At 40.5% G+C, this 18722-nt stretch overlaps 1 protein-coding gene across 1 annotated transcript in view; it reads left to right on the top strand.

The window, feature by feature from the left end:
- The window catches only part of LOC126255192 (uncharacterized), a 298436-nt gene that overhangs the window by 254802 nt on the left and 24912 nt on the right, over positions 1-18722 (top strand). The window contains exons 8-10 of the mRNA XM_049955377.1: positions 4484-4738; positions 15069-15601; positions 15708-15927. Coding sequence (XP_049811334.1) covers positions 4484-4738; positions 15069-15601; positions 15708-15927 — 1008 coding nt within the window. The remainder of the gene's footprint in view (positions 1-4483; positions 4739-15068; positions 15602-15707; positions 15928-18722) is intronic.

The raw sequence follows: 18722 nt of genomic DNA on the forward strand, positions 1-18722 counted from the left end.
ATACACATGGACCTTCATGTAATTTTGTACCTTTTTATTTTCCAAGAAATATTGTTAAATTTTTAATGCTTATTAGTAATTAAAATAGTATACCAGATGAAGTTACATGTGTCTTGAATCAACAACAAAATTGTGTGTGTCAGATACACATGACCTTCAGTGCTTGCGTCATGTTATTTATTCAGTTTAGTTTAATATTTATTTCTTAGGTGCTATGGGGGATGAAGAGATGTGTAATTCAAGCAGTCTTTTGGCTGTTGAAGCTGTGATAAATGGAGTTCTGCACAATACTAACAGTGAGAATGATCAGGACAACAGTTTTATAGAGCACAGTGGTACTGATGAAGAAGAGAATCTGATACAGAACTGAGTGCTGAGTTCAGCTCAGAAGACAATGAAGATGAGAGCACCCAATAGATATTTCAAGCTGTTCAAAGGAGAATTAAAAAGTACTCAAGGTTCTTTTCTGATGTATGTTGTTGCCATAAATTCATTTATAATCTGGGAAGGAAACACCAACAATAATCTCAGGAGAAGAAAATGTCTCGGAAATCTTTTGAACAAACTTGTGCAGGAGCACATAAAAAGGAGAAGTACTAAAGTAACAGGAGAACTCCATACAAAAGTTTTAAATGTGTCACACACAGAAGATGAGCACCAACTGCAACAAGGAAGAGGAGAAGATCAGCCTCAGGAGCATCTGATTAAAAAATGTCAGCCATATTTAGTTAGTAAGAAAATGAGAATCACCTATTTCAAATATGAAATATGTGGACAGTTTGTTTACAACTTTCAATAAATGTTAGCAATGATTGTATTTCAACACTAAATAATCACCTTTTTCAAATGTGAGAGATACGGATGGTCTTTTTTGCTTACATCATTCAAGAAATGTTTGCATTGATGGTATTTCAGCTTCTAAATAAGTTTAGTATATTGTAAAAACCAAAATTTCAAGCATAATCTTGGGTAAATTCGACATTTGTGTACGGGAAGTATGTATCAGTACCTTGAGAAAAATGATCAAATGTGTGTGGAATCTTACGGGACTTAACTGCTAAGGTCATCAGTCCCTAAGCTTACACACTACTTAACCTAAATTATCCTAAGGAAAAACACACACACCCATGCCCAAGGGAGGGAGGACAGTTCATGACTGCAGTGCCTTAGACCGCTTGGCTAATCCTGCGCGGCGTACCTCAAGAAGCTGTGGGAAGAAAATGTGTGTTATGTTTCACAGCATTATTTTCAAATAATTTTTTTACTTTGCTTTTGTTTGTATTACCCATGAATAATACCTAATATTGCTTTTATGATAAACATTTAACTTTTAAAAAGACATAAAGTTTATCAACAACAAGTGGTATCCGCTAGATACGTGCAGCTGCTCTTGTCCAACTACAAGGCATGCCTATCGGAAGGTCATTTGATCAGGCGTGATCATTTTTAAAAAATGGTGTGTGTTGAGTGGGGGCTCCACACACTGCAAGGGGTTTTGCCTGTCTTCCACATCAGAATTTTTCACCTCCAATCTGTCTTTAATCTTCCCTCCTCAAGGAATGGAAAGCTATTCATTATCCTTATGCAAATCCTGATGTTATCAGTCTTCCTTCAAGCAAGAGCTCCACTGCTTGGTCACGAATTGCACTAGCTTTGTTGCGAAGGGTCTCAGCCAACTTTCCGAGATTGCTGCTTACAAAACTAAGCACAGTTATCTTATCTTTGAAGTGTAGTATGGCCTCCAGCAACTCTTCAAAAGATATAATGTCCATCACAGATCTTGTCAGCTGAAGCCTTCCATCTCCCTTCTCATACTGGCAACCCCACCCACATCACATAATCTCAAATTTTACAAATCTAATTCCACTGGTCTCTCCATTGTAGCTAATTCTGGTGCCCCTGCAGTAAGATCCTCTGCCTTCATTGGCCAGTATTCTCCCTTCTATTATATGATAATTACTTCCATTACTGCAGGACTCCTTATTTCTCACTGTAGATGCAATGACCATTTATGTGCTATCACTTCCAATGCTTAAGTCCTTGCTGAAGTGGGCCGTTACCTTTCTGAGCATCATCCTGGTTCCAAATCCATCACTCTTTCTTAATCCATCTGGCTAACCACTTTCTGATCTATAAAGCTATCTGCTTCAAAAGGCTAATTTACACACAAATCTGTGGAATTGCCATGGCTACCCACATGTCACCGTTCCCACTCTTCCAACACCCTCAACTTATAAAATCCCTCTAATGGAGCCTCAACATCTACTCCAAAATGGGACTAAAATGCTTCTTCTCTATTAAATGAGCCACCTTTTTAGATCTCTTCTTTGTCATATGGCTCCATAAACATCATTGTCCATATCAAATGTACCAACCACCAACAGTACCTCCGTTTTAAAAGCTGCCATCCATTCCATATAAAAAATTTTGGCATCCTTAGGCAGCATCTGCAGTGGAAAGCAGGAGTTACCTAATTATTTGTCAAAACTAGTCCTTGTCCCACTCACTTAATCTTACCCTCACCCTCTTCCTTCCTTCAGTTCCTCACCCCTTCTGTCCCGTCCAAAACATCGTACTCAACTTTCCTCTATCTCCCTCTGTCCCATCCTACTACTGTGTTTTGTGATTGCATCTTTCTTTATTCTCGTCTTGCCAATGCCACTGAATGCAGCATTTCTTCCACTCTCCTGCATGCAAAAAAATTGTGACCCCCAACTTACCCAATAGAACTCAGCACATCCTGATTGCCACACTCCTTCCCTCTCCACCCACTCATGCACACTTATCCAACACAGATTTTTGCATTAACTTACCCTAGTGATTGTGTGGGAAAGTGTGCTTTTATTATTATTATTATTATTATTATTATTTGGCTTGGGTTCATTGAACCATTCTGCTGTGTAGAGAAATCACAATGTAACTAGTTCGAAAAGTGACTTTGCATCATTTTGCCATTTCCACATCTGGAATCTTGACTTATTAACTATAGACAGTATAAAATATAAAAAAGAGAATGCAACAGAGATTGGGAAGCACACATTTAGAGATTAGAATGTTTATGTAACCAGTAGAAGGATCACCAAATTTCAGATATACACGTAGTTTTGTGGAAAACAAAAAAGGGCTTTGTATATTTGAGGATCATTGTGACATAATAAAACAGGAGCATTTGTGGGAAGGGGCACCTTCAATTTCACAATGTTTTGCTGCAAGTGGTTTACGCATATTAAAGAAATGGCAGCAGTGGTTCTTTCTTCTGATAGTTGCAGAGTATCTGTGATGTCTATGCAGTACACGTGGGTAGGAGTTGAACCATGTTCAGTACAGATTTGTACAAAGGTAGTTATCAGCTTCCTGCTCACCTGAAATTTTCAAAAGCAGGCGGTGCTTCTAATTTTTAATTGGGTGGCAGTAGGGTATTGATCTTTGTGGCAGATTGAGAGCCACCAATCCTCTGCCCATTCTTTATTGTCCACTTGAAGAACACCAGTGTTTCTGGTCCTGTAATGAACATCTGTCTACTGTCCTTCAATTTCAAGTTGTGGATGCAGCAACTGGCTGAGCAAGAATAAGCTTGGGATCGATTCATTTCAATCTACCATAAAGTTCAATACTATGCAGCCATTCAACCAGTAATTGGAAGCACCCCCACTTTTGTAAATTTCAAGAAAACGGGAAACTGATAATTACATTGGTACGAATGCACTTAAAAGACTGTATCTTAAAACTAGATACGTTTGTGTACTGTTGTTCAATTTATGCCATGCATCACTCATTTCATATAGGTGGCTCCTTTCCCTCACTTTTTTTATTGTTTCCATGCTGGAATTTCTGTTGTTATTGCACATATAACTGTTAGTGGTGGTGGCGCGTTTTTTTTTACTGCCACCAAAAAGTTTTGTTTTGTGGAATGGAGAGGCATCTTCAGTGCAGCTGCTTAAACTTTTGTGAGAGATTTTTTTCTCCAATGTAGAAAAGAATATGCAGTTGGCCCAAAAGTTGTCTAAACTACTATGCATTTAAAAATGATTAATCTCCCACTGAAAGTTCTTGCTTTTGGGCTACTGTGTCTCGAGCATTATGATGTTATACTGTGTGAAAACATGCAAATGTCTTCCTTTGTATCACATGTCAACTTTTCTTAAAAAGAAATAGAGAGATGAATTCTGTTCATAATAACAAATGATTCTGTGAACAGTTTCATTTCCATATTTGTTGCCATTTAATACAGTTTCTACTGATTGGCCATGATGTAAAATTGAAATGTGTAAAGATTTTAGATTTAACTTTGTGCCAGTTTGATGCTATCAGATATCATTAGTATGTAAAATTGGTAGTAATGCTAGTGTAGCTATTGCACACTATTGATACATTTTTGTTTTAACTGTTCTTGTATGAGATAATTTTCATTGCTCTTTAGTTCAATATTTCTATTGCTTGATGTATTTTCTTCAAATATGAGAGAGCACCTAATTCTTTGCAGATTAATCAGTATCCAGCCAGTAGCATATCTCAAATAGGAACAAATTATGCTGCTAAGGAAGAACCTGTTATAAGTAATGAAGGTAACTTAACACATCCAGATCATCAGGTCAGTTTGCCACTACCAAAATTTAAAAAAGTTGTCCATAATGCTGCTCCTGACATTAAGGAAGCTACTGGACAAACACCTTCAGCATCATATTCTGCAATTGGTTTTCCAAGGAATCTGACAAGAGGAAATGGAAACAACCAACAGGTACAGCATTTAACTGTTAACCTTTTCTTAAAGCCATGTTTGAATTAGCTGCTGCTGCTGAAAGGCTAACTACATGGGAAACTGTGCAATTTTCACAGATATGTAGGAACGTTCGGCAGAAAGTAAGTATGTGCCCCTCTTGATGACTCAGCACCTCGCTATTCTGTCAGTGGTCTCCTTAAGTCCTAAATATTTATGAAGTGTAATTAGAAACATTTTATACTGTCAGTTTGGACTTTTATTTTAATTGAAAGTGTGTAGGACATGTTTTGGGAAATAATTTGCATTCTTGATTGTTTTTATATTATATTGTGAAGAGTGCTATATTTAAGATGCAACATTTGTTTGATTGCGTCTCAGGAAATATGTGCTACTTTACTAGTGATATTTTATTCTTCTGTAGTGACAAGGGAATTTGCAATAAGTTGGTTTTTGTGAAATATTTAAGTGAGCTGTTGCACAGAAAACTACACAGTATTACTTAATTAAACAATTCTTCATTTTGTAAACTTGCATAAAACAAACCCTTGTTATTGTTGAAGTTTGGGATGCTCAGCAGTTATGTTATGAGTGTCCTGATTATTTAACTTGGCTGAGTGACCTTAAAAAATTTATAAAACCTTTCTTATTTAGTTGTTAAAACTAGATGACATAGGATAAAATAATTTTTAATGTAAGACAAAAGCCTTAAAATTGTGTAGTACTACATGCCCAAGTGTTATGATCTTGACACCCAGTTGTGGGCAAAATATTTATCAGATCCAAAGTCTGACACAGTAAACAGTCCATTGTAGGGGTGATGTCATGTACCTGGATATTTGTAGCCCACTGGCATTGCAGGGAATTGCACTGCCAGTGCCTGCACTAGAATCTCTTCATGCATACTAAAGAGTAGATGTCCATCCCCATCTGTAACAGCGAGAAGTGCAGTTTGGCCATTGTATCAGGAAGGAACCGAATAATAATAGAGTTGCCATGTGAACATTTATTCTAGTGTTAAGGCAACCACGCTTCCAGAAAAGGTGAAACACATGGTCTGCCAATGTTATGTCAAACTCTGTGCACCACCCATGCAGTGCTTTACATATTTATGTTTTAATATATGTCATCTCATTGTCGTAATGAAACTGTCTGTGGCAGTTGTGCATGTACTCAGCGTGACGGAATACTTTGTGTCAGCTGTCTGGACTGGCACACTTCCCCCTCGCTGATGTTTCCCATTAACAAAAAGGAACAGACAGTCCAAGAACATAATACTTCTGATCATTTATCATCCTCCGATGCTAACAGGACATATGAACTTCCTCACCTTGTTATGTGATAATCAGTTTCGTGACTAATTGTTGCCCATGAAGACGAAATTAACCCTCATCGTACTGAAACAGAAACTCCTCTGTCTGAAGTGGGTGTCACCATTTTATCGTCTTCTGTCGTACCAACGTCAGGACCCGCAGTCCCCACTCCTTGACTGGAGAAGTATTGCTCTACAGTGCCCCCCAGTAGAGGGTCTGGGTAACCCTCCTCCCAAAACCGTGAGGACTTGCAGCTCAACACAGGCCAGCAGCTTCAGGAACTGCTGGCCACCAGTGGCAGAGAGCCACCCACTCATCTTCTGTTCCTGGTCTTAAATTAGATAACTCTTCAGAAACCTTCAAAAGTTCAGAAGACAAGTTGATGAAGAAATCCAAGGTTATTCTGATAGGCCAGCACGACCTATCTATTCATAGTGATCTGAAACCAATGTTCCTACACAATGTATGACTAAAAGTGGTGTGTGATTTGCTACACCAGTCTCTTCATCCCCTCCCCTTTTCCAAGTTACCTATGGTGACTATACAGAAGAATTGTAATGAGTGCAACTGCCACCCCTGTGACAACTACTGCCATTCTATTCTGTAGTCTGCATCGGCCTCAAGAAACCCAGGTTTCGTGTAATGACTATCCTAGTTCAGTTTCTGTCGCATTTACTGTAGGAACTACGTTAATCGCGAGAGGCCATCTGGAGGGTCTATATGTTCGTTCATAGAAATCGCTGTAGTGAATGGGAGCCGCTCCAAATGCTGGTGGAGGTGGTATCTGTGTCTTTGACCAATTTTGCAATTTTACCGGCCACCAGACAGGGAAATATGGAACCGTGAATTGATTAATCTGATACAACTATTTCTCCCTACCCTTCCTCATCTTTCGGAATTTAAAATGTGCATTACGCCCCATGGGGGCAGTTACACCATTTTAGGGGTCTCCTCATTGAATAGTTGTTTGCTGATTTTGAATTGTGTTACCTTAGTAATGTATCAACTACCCAATTTAGCGTAGCATATGGCTCATTCCCTACGCTTTCACAATGCAGTCACGTTATTACAATGGGTAGTACAGAATGATATCTGTGGCAGTGACCACTTTCCATTGATCCTGCCACTGCCACTCCACCCCCCTTGAAACCAACTGGCCTGTGAGCATTTTGGAGTGTAAACTGGCAGATGTACACTTCAAACACCACTTTTGCCTTTTTTCCATCTGGACCTACTGATATTGTTCTTTATACGTAACAACTGCAATCACCAGTGCCTCTGATCCTGTTCTCCAAGGGCACTCATCACATACAACCAGGTCCATGGTTGACTGAGGGCATTGTGTGGTGACAATCTGAGGCTGCCAGCAAACTATTCAGTGATTCAAAAACATCCCTCAATAATCTCTCATAATCTTCAAACAGCTGTGCACAAGGGCCCATTTTTCAATTAACACATCACTAGAAAGAGTGCTGCAAATGAAAATCTCCTCCCTGGATATACACACCATCCTCTGCCAAACCCAAAACAGATGATTTTTCCTTGCCGTCAGCTCATATAGTGATATTTCTGTTGATTCATCTGGCCTCTGCGAACATTTTTCAAACCATTTTGCAGTGACATCAGTGACTGCCTCCTACCTCCACCCACATTTCATGCTCATAAACAAAGGACGGAAAACACATTCTTGCCCTCTACTCTACACTGTTTAAAGCCAGATAACAAACCAAATTTTGAGGCAAAGCCTGACAGAATACATATTACAGAAGGCGTACTCATGTAATAAGGAAAAAATTTTAAACGACTGAGTAGTAAATTACAAAGAATGTCATGAAATGGAGTAAATAATTTCACAACTGTTTGTGACATGCATAACTCAGAAAAGGTCATAATTGTTTTAGTGTGTATATATCATAATGAAATCCAGCCTCACTAAAAGTCCACCACATTCTACATGTAAATGACACCGTCGTTGAGAGTCTACAAGCGTCTCAGCAGCTGTAAGATATGCCTGATGCTCAGCAGCTAAACTGCAAGGTGCTTTTATGGAAATATGGATTAAATACTTAAAGGATTGTATAGGCATTGTATTCATTATGTTAAATCATACTATGTAAGACATTAAACAATTTAAAAAAAATTCAAAATACAATACTCTTCAAAAGTCAAAGAGTAAATAGCTTTTTCTAAGAGTAATTATTGGTCCACATTTTGCATTATATTCTTCAAATCAATAAATATTGTGTCCTACACACTTAAAAGTAGCCTGTGTGTTAATTCAGGGTATAAGCTAATTTCAAATTTCTTCCAAATCTGTCAAGCGCTTTCTGCTGGAAGGAGTAATAAACATACTCGCACACAAACTTTCTCATAATATATATGGGATTATCATTGTTCCTAAAAAAGGAATGCAGATGTGTAAGGAGAAAGAGAAAATTGATTTTGCTATTAAGTGTGGGACAATAATGTAGCAAACAATGGAAAATCTAGGATGGAATGTAACAATACCAGAGAAGGAAAGTTGCTACTCACCATACAGCGGAGATGCTCAGCCACGATAGGCACAACAAAAAGATTCACACAATTATACCTTTCGGCCATTAAGGCCTTTGTCAGCAGTAGACACACACACACACACACACACACACACACACACACAGCTTGCACACGTGTCTGCAGTCTCAGAGAACTGAAACCACACAGCGAGCAGCAGCACCAGTGCATGATGCGAGTGGCAACTGGGTGGGGGTGAGGAGGCTGGGGCAAGGAGGGGGAGGGATAGTATGGTGGGAGTGGCAGACAGTGAAGTGTTGCAGTTTAGACGGTGCGCAGGTGAGAAGGGGGAGGGGGTAAGAACAGAAAGTAGAGAAATAAAAATAAATTAAAAGACTTGATGTGGCTGTGAAATGACAGCTGTGTAGTGCTGGAATGGGAACAGGGAGGGGGCTGGATGGGTGAGGACAGTGACTAACGAAGGTTGATGCCAGGAGGGTTACGGGAACGTAGGATGTATTGCAGGGAAAGTTCTCACCTGCACAGTTCAGAAAAGCTGGTGGTTGTGGGAATGATCCATATGGCACAGGCTGTGAAGCAGTCATTGAGATGAAGGATGTCATGTTTGGCAGCGTGTTCAACAACAGGGTGGTCCACTTGTTTTTTTGGCCCCAGTTTGTCGGTGGCCATTCATGCGGACAGACAGCTTGTTGGTTTTCGTGCCTACATAGAATGCAGCACAGTGGTTGCAGCTTAGCTTGTAAATCACATGACGGGTTTCACAGGTAGCCCTGTCTTTGATGGGCTAGGTGATGTTAGTGACCGGACTGGAGTAGGTGGTGGTAGGAGGATGTATGGGACAGGTCTTATATCTAGGTCTATTACAGGGGTATGAGCCGTGAGGTAAGGGATTGAGAGCAGGGGTTGTGTAAGGATGGACAAGCTATATTGTGTAGGTTCGGTGGACGGTGGAATACCATGGTAGGAGTGGGAAGGATAGTGGGCAGGACATTTCTCATTTCAGGGCACGACGAGAGGTAATCGAAACCCTGGCGGAGAATGTAATTCAGTTGCTGCAGACCCGGATGGTACTGAGTTACGAGGGGAATGCTCTTCTGTGGCTGGACTTTGGGAGGTGGTGGGAGACTGGAAAGATAAGGCACGGGAGATTTGTTTTTGTAGAAAGATGGGAGGATAATTATGGTCAGTGAAGGCTTCAGTGAGACCCTTGGTATATTTTGAGAGGGACTGAACGTCACTGCAGATGCGACGACCACGGGTGGCTAGTCTGTATGGAAGGGACTTCTTGGTATGTAACGGGTGGCAGTTGTCAAAGTGGAGGTATTTCTGATGATTTGTAGTTTGATGGACGGAGGTACTAATGCAGCCATGTTTGAGGTGGAGGTCAACGTCTAGGAAGGTGGCTTGTTGGTTTGAGTAGGACAAGGTGAAGCAAATGTGGTAGAAGTTGTTGACGTTCTGGAGGAATGTGGATGGGTTGCAGTCAGCCTCGATCCAAATCACAAAGGTGGCTTCAATGAATCTAAGCCATGTTTAGGATTCTAAGTGTTTAGGAAGGATTCCTCTAGATGGCCCATGAATAGGTTGACATGGGATGGTGCCATGTGGGTGCCTTCTGCCACGTAATCCTTGGGTTTCAAAACAGCGGTGGTGGAGCCTTTGTCTGCAGGTAGGATTATAAGGTCGGGATCAGTTTTTAGATGGTGGACTGCGGTCACAGCCTGTGCCATATGGATCCTTCCCACCAACAGCAGCTTTTCTGAATTGCGCAGGTGGGAACTTTCTGTGCAACACATCCTACATTCCCGTAACCCTCCTGGCATCAACCTTCGTTAGTCACTGTCCTCACCCATCCAGCCCCCTCCCTGTTCCCATTCCAGCACTACGCAGCTGTCATTTCACCGCCACACCCAGTCTTTTAATTTCTTTTTATTTCTGTCCTTTCCGCTACTTAACCCCTCTCCCCTCCACACCTTCTCTCCTGCCCTCCATCTAAACTGCAACACTTCACTGTCTGCCACTCCCACCATACTATCCCTCCCCCTCCGTGCCCCAGCCTCCTCCTTACCCCCACCCAGTCGCCACTCCCATCATGCACTGGTGCTGCTGCTCACAGTGTAGTTTCAGTTCTCTGAGACTGCAGACATGTGTGAAAGCTGTGTGTGTGTGTGTGTGTGTGTGTGTGTGTGTGTGTCGACAAAGGCCTTAATGTCTGAAAGCTGTAATTGTGTGAATCTTTTTGTTGTGCCTATCGCGACTTGGCATCTCCGCTATATGGTGGACAATAATGTATGTTACTTATTAATATAACTTGTGAAATGATTTTGTTTGTATGGCTTTTTAAAGTAATTGTGATGCGTGTGTGTAGGTCAAGTGCATCAACTGGAATACCTGAATTTCTTTTGTTCAGTTTATCGCCAACTGAAATTCATCCTAAATAGATGAGAATGAGCTGCCCCAGCTTGGTTCATACATGCTCCCTTTCTTTGGAGATGATCAATTTGTAGAATGTCTTAACTGCAACCACAGAATAAAACATCAAAAAAATACACACCTTTGTATTGGACACTCTTGTTTAAAGGCAAATGGCTGCACTGTGGGTGTATTGGAAACCTTTGTGCAAGATATGCAAAACAAAACATGAAAACAAATTTACCAGCAATATTGGGACGGTGTTAAAAAGATCCCACCTGAAATAGTGTATTGATTTACTACTGTGGCTAAGGTGCAAGTCAAAAAAATCAGTTGGATAACAAAGTATAAGGCTAAAGACCTAGCTTTATCAGGACAGTGCATATGTTGGTTGGTTGATTTGAGGGAGGGGACCAAATAAGCATACGTGTTCTCAGAGTGCTTTGGTGATGAGAAACTGTGTTTCAAGTGTGAATTATTGGAACATTTACACTGTTTGTCAGAGAGCATATAATAGGTAGATTAAAGAGGAAAGGAAGTACTAGGGTGGAATTCAAATGAGTAGCAAATCCATTTGTGCAAGTGTTATTGAAAAAGACAGTGTTAATTGTCGAAGTTATGTCAAGAATTATACTACACACACACACACACACACACACACACACACACACACACACACACACACACACACCGTAGGCAGGCTTTCAGCCAGTGGCTTTTTCTTCTAGCAGTAGGGTTGAAAAGGAAGGAAGAAGGAAAAGGACTGGGGAGGTTTTGGAAAAGGGATAGATTTTGGAAAAGTCACCCAGAACCACAGTCAGGGGAGACTTACCGGACAGGATGAGAAGGAAAGACTGATTGTTGGGGGAGCCTTGGCATTCAAGGCAAACGTATTTGTTCAGATGCAGACTCTTTACAGCAAAACACCACCATTGTCACCTCAGTCACCACTAGATGTTAATACCCCTCCAGCCTAGTTCGAAAGCAGATGTCCCTGGCAATCACATCACATCCTGGTACTGGTGATTAGAGATGGGCAAAACTGTTCTTTTCAGAGACTGGATCAGAACTGTTCACTCCCTGAAATGAATTAGCTCTTTTTCATGACTCACCACTCATTTACAATAGAAAATAAATGGAAGGCACATTGCCCTTTAAACTTGGTTTATTCCAGTACTATACCTGTATTTTGATCTTATTTGCTCCTATTTTGAAGTAACACAGATAATGAGTAAGAATTTTGTATTGTTTATTGAAATTTCCACGATATGACAAAGTTTTTGATTATTGATTTATTTTGCACTATCGTGGTTTTTTGGGTGATCGGAAAATGTTGTAACTTGAGATTTACATTAACAATATATTTGGCTATAATGTATTAAAATTTCATTAACCTCATACAAATACATCGCAAGCCATATATTTTTAAAGTGAACGTTTCCTTCCGAAGACGCCTAAAATCGCAAAATCCGTACCAGAATAAGAAAAAAAAATATAAATTTGACTGTAAAATGAAAGTGCTGCATATAGCCTTATGCAGAATAAAACAAGGAAAATATTGGTGTATCACATTTTGCGATACGTTTATCGGTTCGCTCGTAATTAAAGCGTAAATTCGAGTGTCCATAATAAAAATCCTATGGTAAGAGGAGTCATCAGGAACCTAATCTAATCAGTTTAAACAAATAAAAATAAAATAAAAACGATTGATGTATACATAACATAATAATGTAATATACATAGCGGTATTACTACGAAGAACAATATCCAGTGGGGACGAACTCCGATGCAGAGGCGCTGAGTCGAGCAGGTCGAGCCGCGAGCTGTATTACTGCATGAGCTGAGACGGCAGAGACCAGAGTGACACCTGAGTCGCTTTGCTCAATGCTCTGGCTAGAGTCGAGACGGTGGGGTGAGCGTTGAGCGGGCGAGTTCCGAGGGTGGGGGGAGCGGTGAACTCACCCGCTCCGAGACAAATCGTCCGTTCCCTTGCGAGCAGGTTTTTGCAAGTAGTTCCTATGTTATCCGCTAGGTGGCTCTCTGTCCTGTTGCTCGCATCAACTGCCCAAAGGGCAGGACGTGCGACTGAAACGATCGCCGACAGAGTGCGATGCGAAGTTAAGCTGCACCAGACACTGCACACGGCAGACGACGCACAGAGACGGCACGGCATATGTGAAACACAAAATCCAATGGGGCACTGCACAATGCAGGCAGCCAAGGTAGAAGCAGGGCAGAGGCCGGCGCTGGCTGTGTTGTGTGGCGTGCACTGTGCTCTGACCAGCAGAGGCGCTGCTGATATGCTCCGTCTCTCTCTCTCTCTCTCTCTCTCTCTCTCTCTCTCTCTCTGCTGTGGGAAACGTTTGGAGCTACCGTTCTTTTTTTCTGAATCACTGATTGTTCACTCCTTTGAAAGATTCAACTCTATGAATTAGTTCAAGAGCGGATCCCCCATCTCTACTGGTGATCCCTCCAAAAGACAACTTTGGAGCAATCCATTCTGTCCGAGATTTTGCTCACCACAACTAGAATAGCTTTCCATCACCCTCTCAATCTCCATAATATCCTTGTCAGACCGTGTGCTGCTCCTGCACCCATCTCCCACCCTATGGCTTCTTCCCTTGTGACTGCCTCCTTTGCAAGACTTGGGCTATGGACCATCCTACCACCACCTACCTATTGGCAAAACATATACCATCAAAGGGAGAGCCACTTGTGAAATGACACGTTATATACCAGCTGTTACATAAACTATGTTTGCTCTTTTACATCAGCATCACCAAGTTATCAGTTAGAATGAATGGGCATAGAAAGAGGGTGTATACTGGCAACACACAATATCCTGTTGCAGAGCATGCTCTACAACATGACAGTCAGACCTCGGTGCTTGTTTCACCACATGCCCCATCTGGCTTCCTCCCCAGACACACAGGACTGTGCAGGTGGGAACTAGCGCTACAGAGTGTCCTTGGTTCTCGCCACCTACGTACTGGCCTTAATTTACATTAATTTCTTCCATCTCAGCATTTCTTCATGGTAACGACTACTTTCTTCACTCCATTTTAGTTTTCTACATCTTTCATTTTCTGCCAGTCCCCAACAGTCTGTCTTTCCTTCTCTAACCGTCCACTGAGTGTCCCCTGACCTGTGGTTCTGAGTGACTTTCCTAAAGCCTACTCCTTTTCCTAAACCTCTCAAGTCCTTTTCCTTCACCCCTCTTCTTTCCCTTTCAACCCTTCTGCCAGAAAGGCTCCAGTCTATCTACCCAATTACGAGGGGCGTTCAGAAAGTAAGCTCCGATCGGTCGCGAAATGGAAACTACTATGAAAATCCGATAAAGCTTTGCACAGATGTGTTGGGTAGTGTCTCTAGTATAACCCCAGTTAGCATCACGTCGCTCTTCTCATTTCTGAGCTCGCAGTGAGTGCGTAAAGATGTCTAGAAAATAGTGTCTGCCGCCAAGTACGAGGGCCTGGTGAGACATTTCGCCTGAAGCTATGCAGCTAACATTACATAACTGTCGTGCTGTTTCTTCTTCAAGACAATTCTCAGCCGTATTCTGCAGGGGCAATGAAGATGCTCCTGCATCGTTTTCAAATGGAAATGTGCGATTACCCACAATACAGTCCGCAATTGTCTCCCCCTGAGTTTCATCTCTGGTCACATGAACCGCTGTCTTTGAAGACAACATTTTGACACAGACAACGAGGTGTAGGCCAGCGTGGAGAATTGGCGGAAAGCACTGGCGACTGCCTTCTATGATGAGGCTATTGAAAAGTTGGTACAACGCTATGACAAAAGTCTAAGTCAGAACGGCGACTACGTAGAGAAGTAGCTGAAAGGTGTAGCTAATTGTTACAAGTAAAACATTTCTGATGTTCACTGTGGTTTCAATTTGGCAATCAATCGGAGCTTACTTTCTGAACAGGCCTCGTACATTATATTTATATATAAAATTGATACCTTCAATTTGAACTTAAGAAAAAGGTACATAGTTGGCATCAAGGTACATGAAGTGTTTGTCATAATAATTGCTAAATTTCTGACACCAAAACTGCAGTTGTTCATGTTATTGTTTTGACACTCCAATTAATTGTAAAAATCTTTTGTAGGCAATATCTGTTGGCTGTGGCCCAGACTCGGGAGGCAACACGGGATATGTGTACAACAATACATCAAGATTCGGATCAAGTAGTGCAGACATAAATGTTAATTATCGTTTAAATGGCAATGCAAATGATGCAGTAATGAAAAATGTACAAAGTAGTGGAAGTGGTGCAAGTCACGTTACTTTGAACTGTGCAAGAAATTCATCATTTTCCAATTCTGCTGCAAACTTCAACAGCTTGCTGACACAATCTTCAGCAATAGAAAATGCAAACTATTTAAATACTGACAATCGTGCAGCTAATTTCCATCCATTCCAGTATGGAAATGCATCTCTAACATTGCATCAAATGATTCCACATCCACCGCTGGATGGAACAACGTATCCTCCGGAATTTTGCACTGAATTGTTAAAAGCAAGGGCAAATCTTGGTTATCTTACCACATCGGGACCTGTCGGACCAGATGGGCTACCAGTATTTGATGTACCTGGATTATTTGGAATTCCTTCACATGTTTACGGTTTTCGATCAGTTCGGTGAGTTTTGTGTGTAATATAGCTACACAGAACCTTTGCAAGAAATATATATATAGATAGATAAATAGATGTTCGTTTGTTAAGAAATAATAACATTAATTTTTAGGCGAAGTGGACCCTCAAGTGAGCTTCATCTGCGCTTAGAAGAGTGCTATGATCAATTTAAGAGCTTGGAAAAGGAACGAAAGAAAACAGAAGCAGATTTAGCACGGCACAACCCAGGGAAAAAAGTATCTTCAGCTAATAATATACCTGTACCTCGATTACCACCAACACCTTCAAGAGTTGATCGACTAATAATTGATCAGCTTCGTGAACATGCAAGGGTATAGCATATATTTATTAGAATTTATAATAATTAATATTTGTACAGTGTTTATATTCACTGCAAGGCGCACTTTGGTGCGTGGTAGGTAGTAATGCCTGCAAGTGTAAAAAAATGAATAAATGAAGGGAAGATATTTGCAGTGGTACACAGAAAACATATACAGTGTTAGTCAAAAAGAACATTACAGCTTTGGAATGATGTCGAAATTTATTGAGATAAGTTACAGAATCGGTAGATGTCATTTCATACCAAGTTCGATTCACATAGTGCATCAGTACGCCACCTGGATCAACAGGGTAGTGCACAGTTAAAATGGCTACTTTCACTGGTGCGGAGCGTGCTCCCTGTGTGTTTTTATTTCATGTAACAAGATCTGCAGCAAATGTTTGGCATAAATTTTGCACCGAATATGCTAAAGAACCTGCAAGCAGGCCTTCAATTTACTCCCAGCACAATAATTTGTCAAGACGGGTTGTACACTGTGATATGATAAATCACCAGGTCACCCAGGATGTGGTGATGATTAAGTCTAACGCGTTAGAGAGAGCTTTGCCCACACTCCACAAAAATCAACGCGATGTGCATCTCATGAGACTGGAATTCCACAAAAGACTGTTTGGTAAGTTCGGCGATTGCTTCCGAGTCGATTGATTGGGTGTGAACGGCTAATCACACGACCACCTCACTCCCCAGACTTGATACCACTGGATTTCTTTCTCTGGGGTTTCATTAAAGACCATGTGTATGTTCCTCCCCCAACCAACGATTTAGCCAACCTGACCAATTTGCTGCAACAAGTGAGTGAAGAAATTGATTACCCTTGGGATGTTTGCCGAAGTAATCACATCGAACCAAAATGACACTTGACACTTTTATGTGAAACTCGAAGTTGTTTGCTGCAAAATGACACATGTTCCAATTTTGAAAGTTATCTCAATGAATTTCTATATCATTCCAAAGTTGTACAGTCATTTTTCACTCACTCTGTATACTGGATCATTATCTTTTGAGGTAAGTGTATTTTATTTAGATGCTTCAATGTGAAAAGTTAAAAATCATATGCACATACATAATATTTGCTTTTTAGTATTCTCAGCCAAATTTGGAGTTTGGTATTACTGTGAATATAGTACTTTTTCTCTGTTCAAATTATGATTTGTTTTCCACAACAAGACTCGTAAGTGAGATTGTTTTCCATCAGAATAGAATTTGTATTGAAATATGGCAGTGATTCAGGAGACCTCTTACCATAAATTACAGTTGTTTCAAAGGATGTTTGTCTGTTTTCAACATATTATGCATGTTGCTCCATGGAGGTAGTGTATTTAAATTGTGCAAATTTGTATAATTCTAACAATATTGTGGAACTGTGGCTCTGCCTTGATGCAGAACACTTTTACTGTACCTTCATGTTTTCACGGCACAAAGACTGTTCCATAAAATTTTGGACATGCAGCCGCATAAATTCAGCTTCTTCTTCTTCTGATATTTCACCTGAATACCATCCAGCCATCTTCAGAGTGAGGCAAGGTGACTAACGCTCAAGTACTTTGGCTTCATACACAGTGGTTTGCTGCTTGAGCATTAGTCACCTTGGCTCACTCTGAAGATGGCTGGACAGTATTCAGCTGAAGTATTGGAAGATGAAGCTGAATGTATGCGGCTGCACCCGCGACATTTTATGGAACTTTTATTGTAAATTCCCCCCCCCCTCACAAACTAGTTTTATCTGCAATATCACCATCATTAGTGGGTTTCAGCAACAATATCGCCATCATCAGTGGGTTTTTCTTTATTCTAAAACTTGTAATATTAGCGTAGTTATAAACATTACAAAACATTATTACATGTGTACTGTTTGCTCCCAAATATTGTAATCTGTGAATAGTTTTATAATACCGTTTTTACGTGTAAGTCATAGCGTAGGTTCTTTGTTTCTTGCAATTATTTCCAGCATATTCTCTGTCTTTTTGTTGTCATTTCTCTGGCATACAGCATATCATCTGCAACTATATGTGTGGCTGTTATTAACAAATATAAAAAAGTGAAATTAAGTTCATCAGCTTTATACTATTGGGAATTGTGGTCATGTTGCAGATATAGTTTTGGTCTGCACTAGGTTGTTACATAATTCGATATCTATTGATGTTCATTGGTCAGCTTACAGTTACTTTCAAACACAGAAAAAAATAACTTTTACACTCTAATCTTAATTCAAAACATCATCATCTCACTTTTCACGGATGTCATGAGAATGTATTGCGTGATGCCAGAAGGTTTTGAAAATTGTAGCTGAAGTTCTGATGACTTCTGTTTCTTATTTATGTCTCTGTGTGCGCTGGGGGAGCTATTGTGTTTGTGGGTGGTAGCTTTGTCACATCTGTTCGAGAACCTCTTAGTGCCATGTCTTCATTTTTAAAGTCTGGTTACTCCCTAAGATTTTTTTTAAAACGTTGAATGACATTTGATGGGTTCTACTAAACATTGTGTTGGAAAATGCCTGTATGAGCAAAACGTCACTATGATGAATGCAAAATAAAGGGATATTTCAGTCCCACCAATGACAGCCAGTGCAGCACAGTGTTACTGTTCAGAAATGTTGTGGTCCTAGTGGATCCTATTAAAACTAAAGCAATATTCTAAGTGTGATAATTTGCTTTCCCGATCTCGTAATAACTGTTCGTCCTTGAAATCTTTATTTTATTTAGTGTTACATAATCCAATCTATTCTTAACATTTAAATGCAAACATGTGAACATATTTACCTTTTCATCCTGTCCGCATTCAATAGTG

This window comes from Schistocerca nitens, chromosome 1 (genome assembly GCF_023898315.1).
Source record: "Schistocerca nitens isolate TAMUIC-IGC-003100 chromosome 1, iqSchNite1.1, whole genome shotgun sequence".
Taxonomy (NCBI): Eukaryota; Metazoa; Arthropoda; class Insecta; order Orthoptera; family Acrididae; genus Schistocerca; species Schistocerca nitens.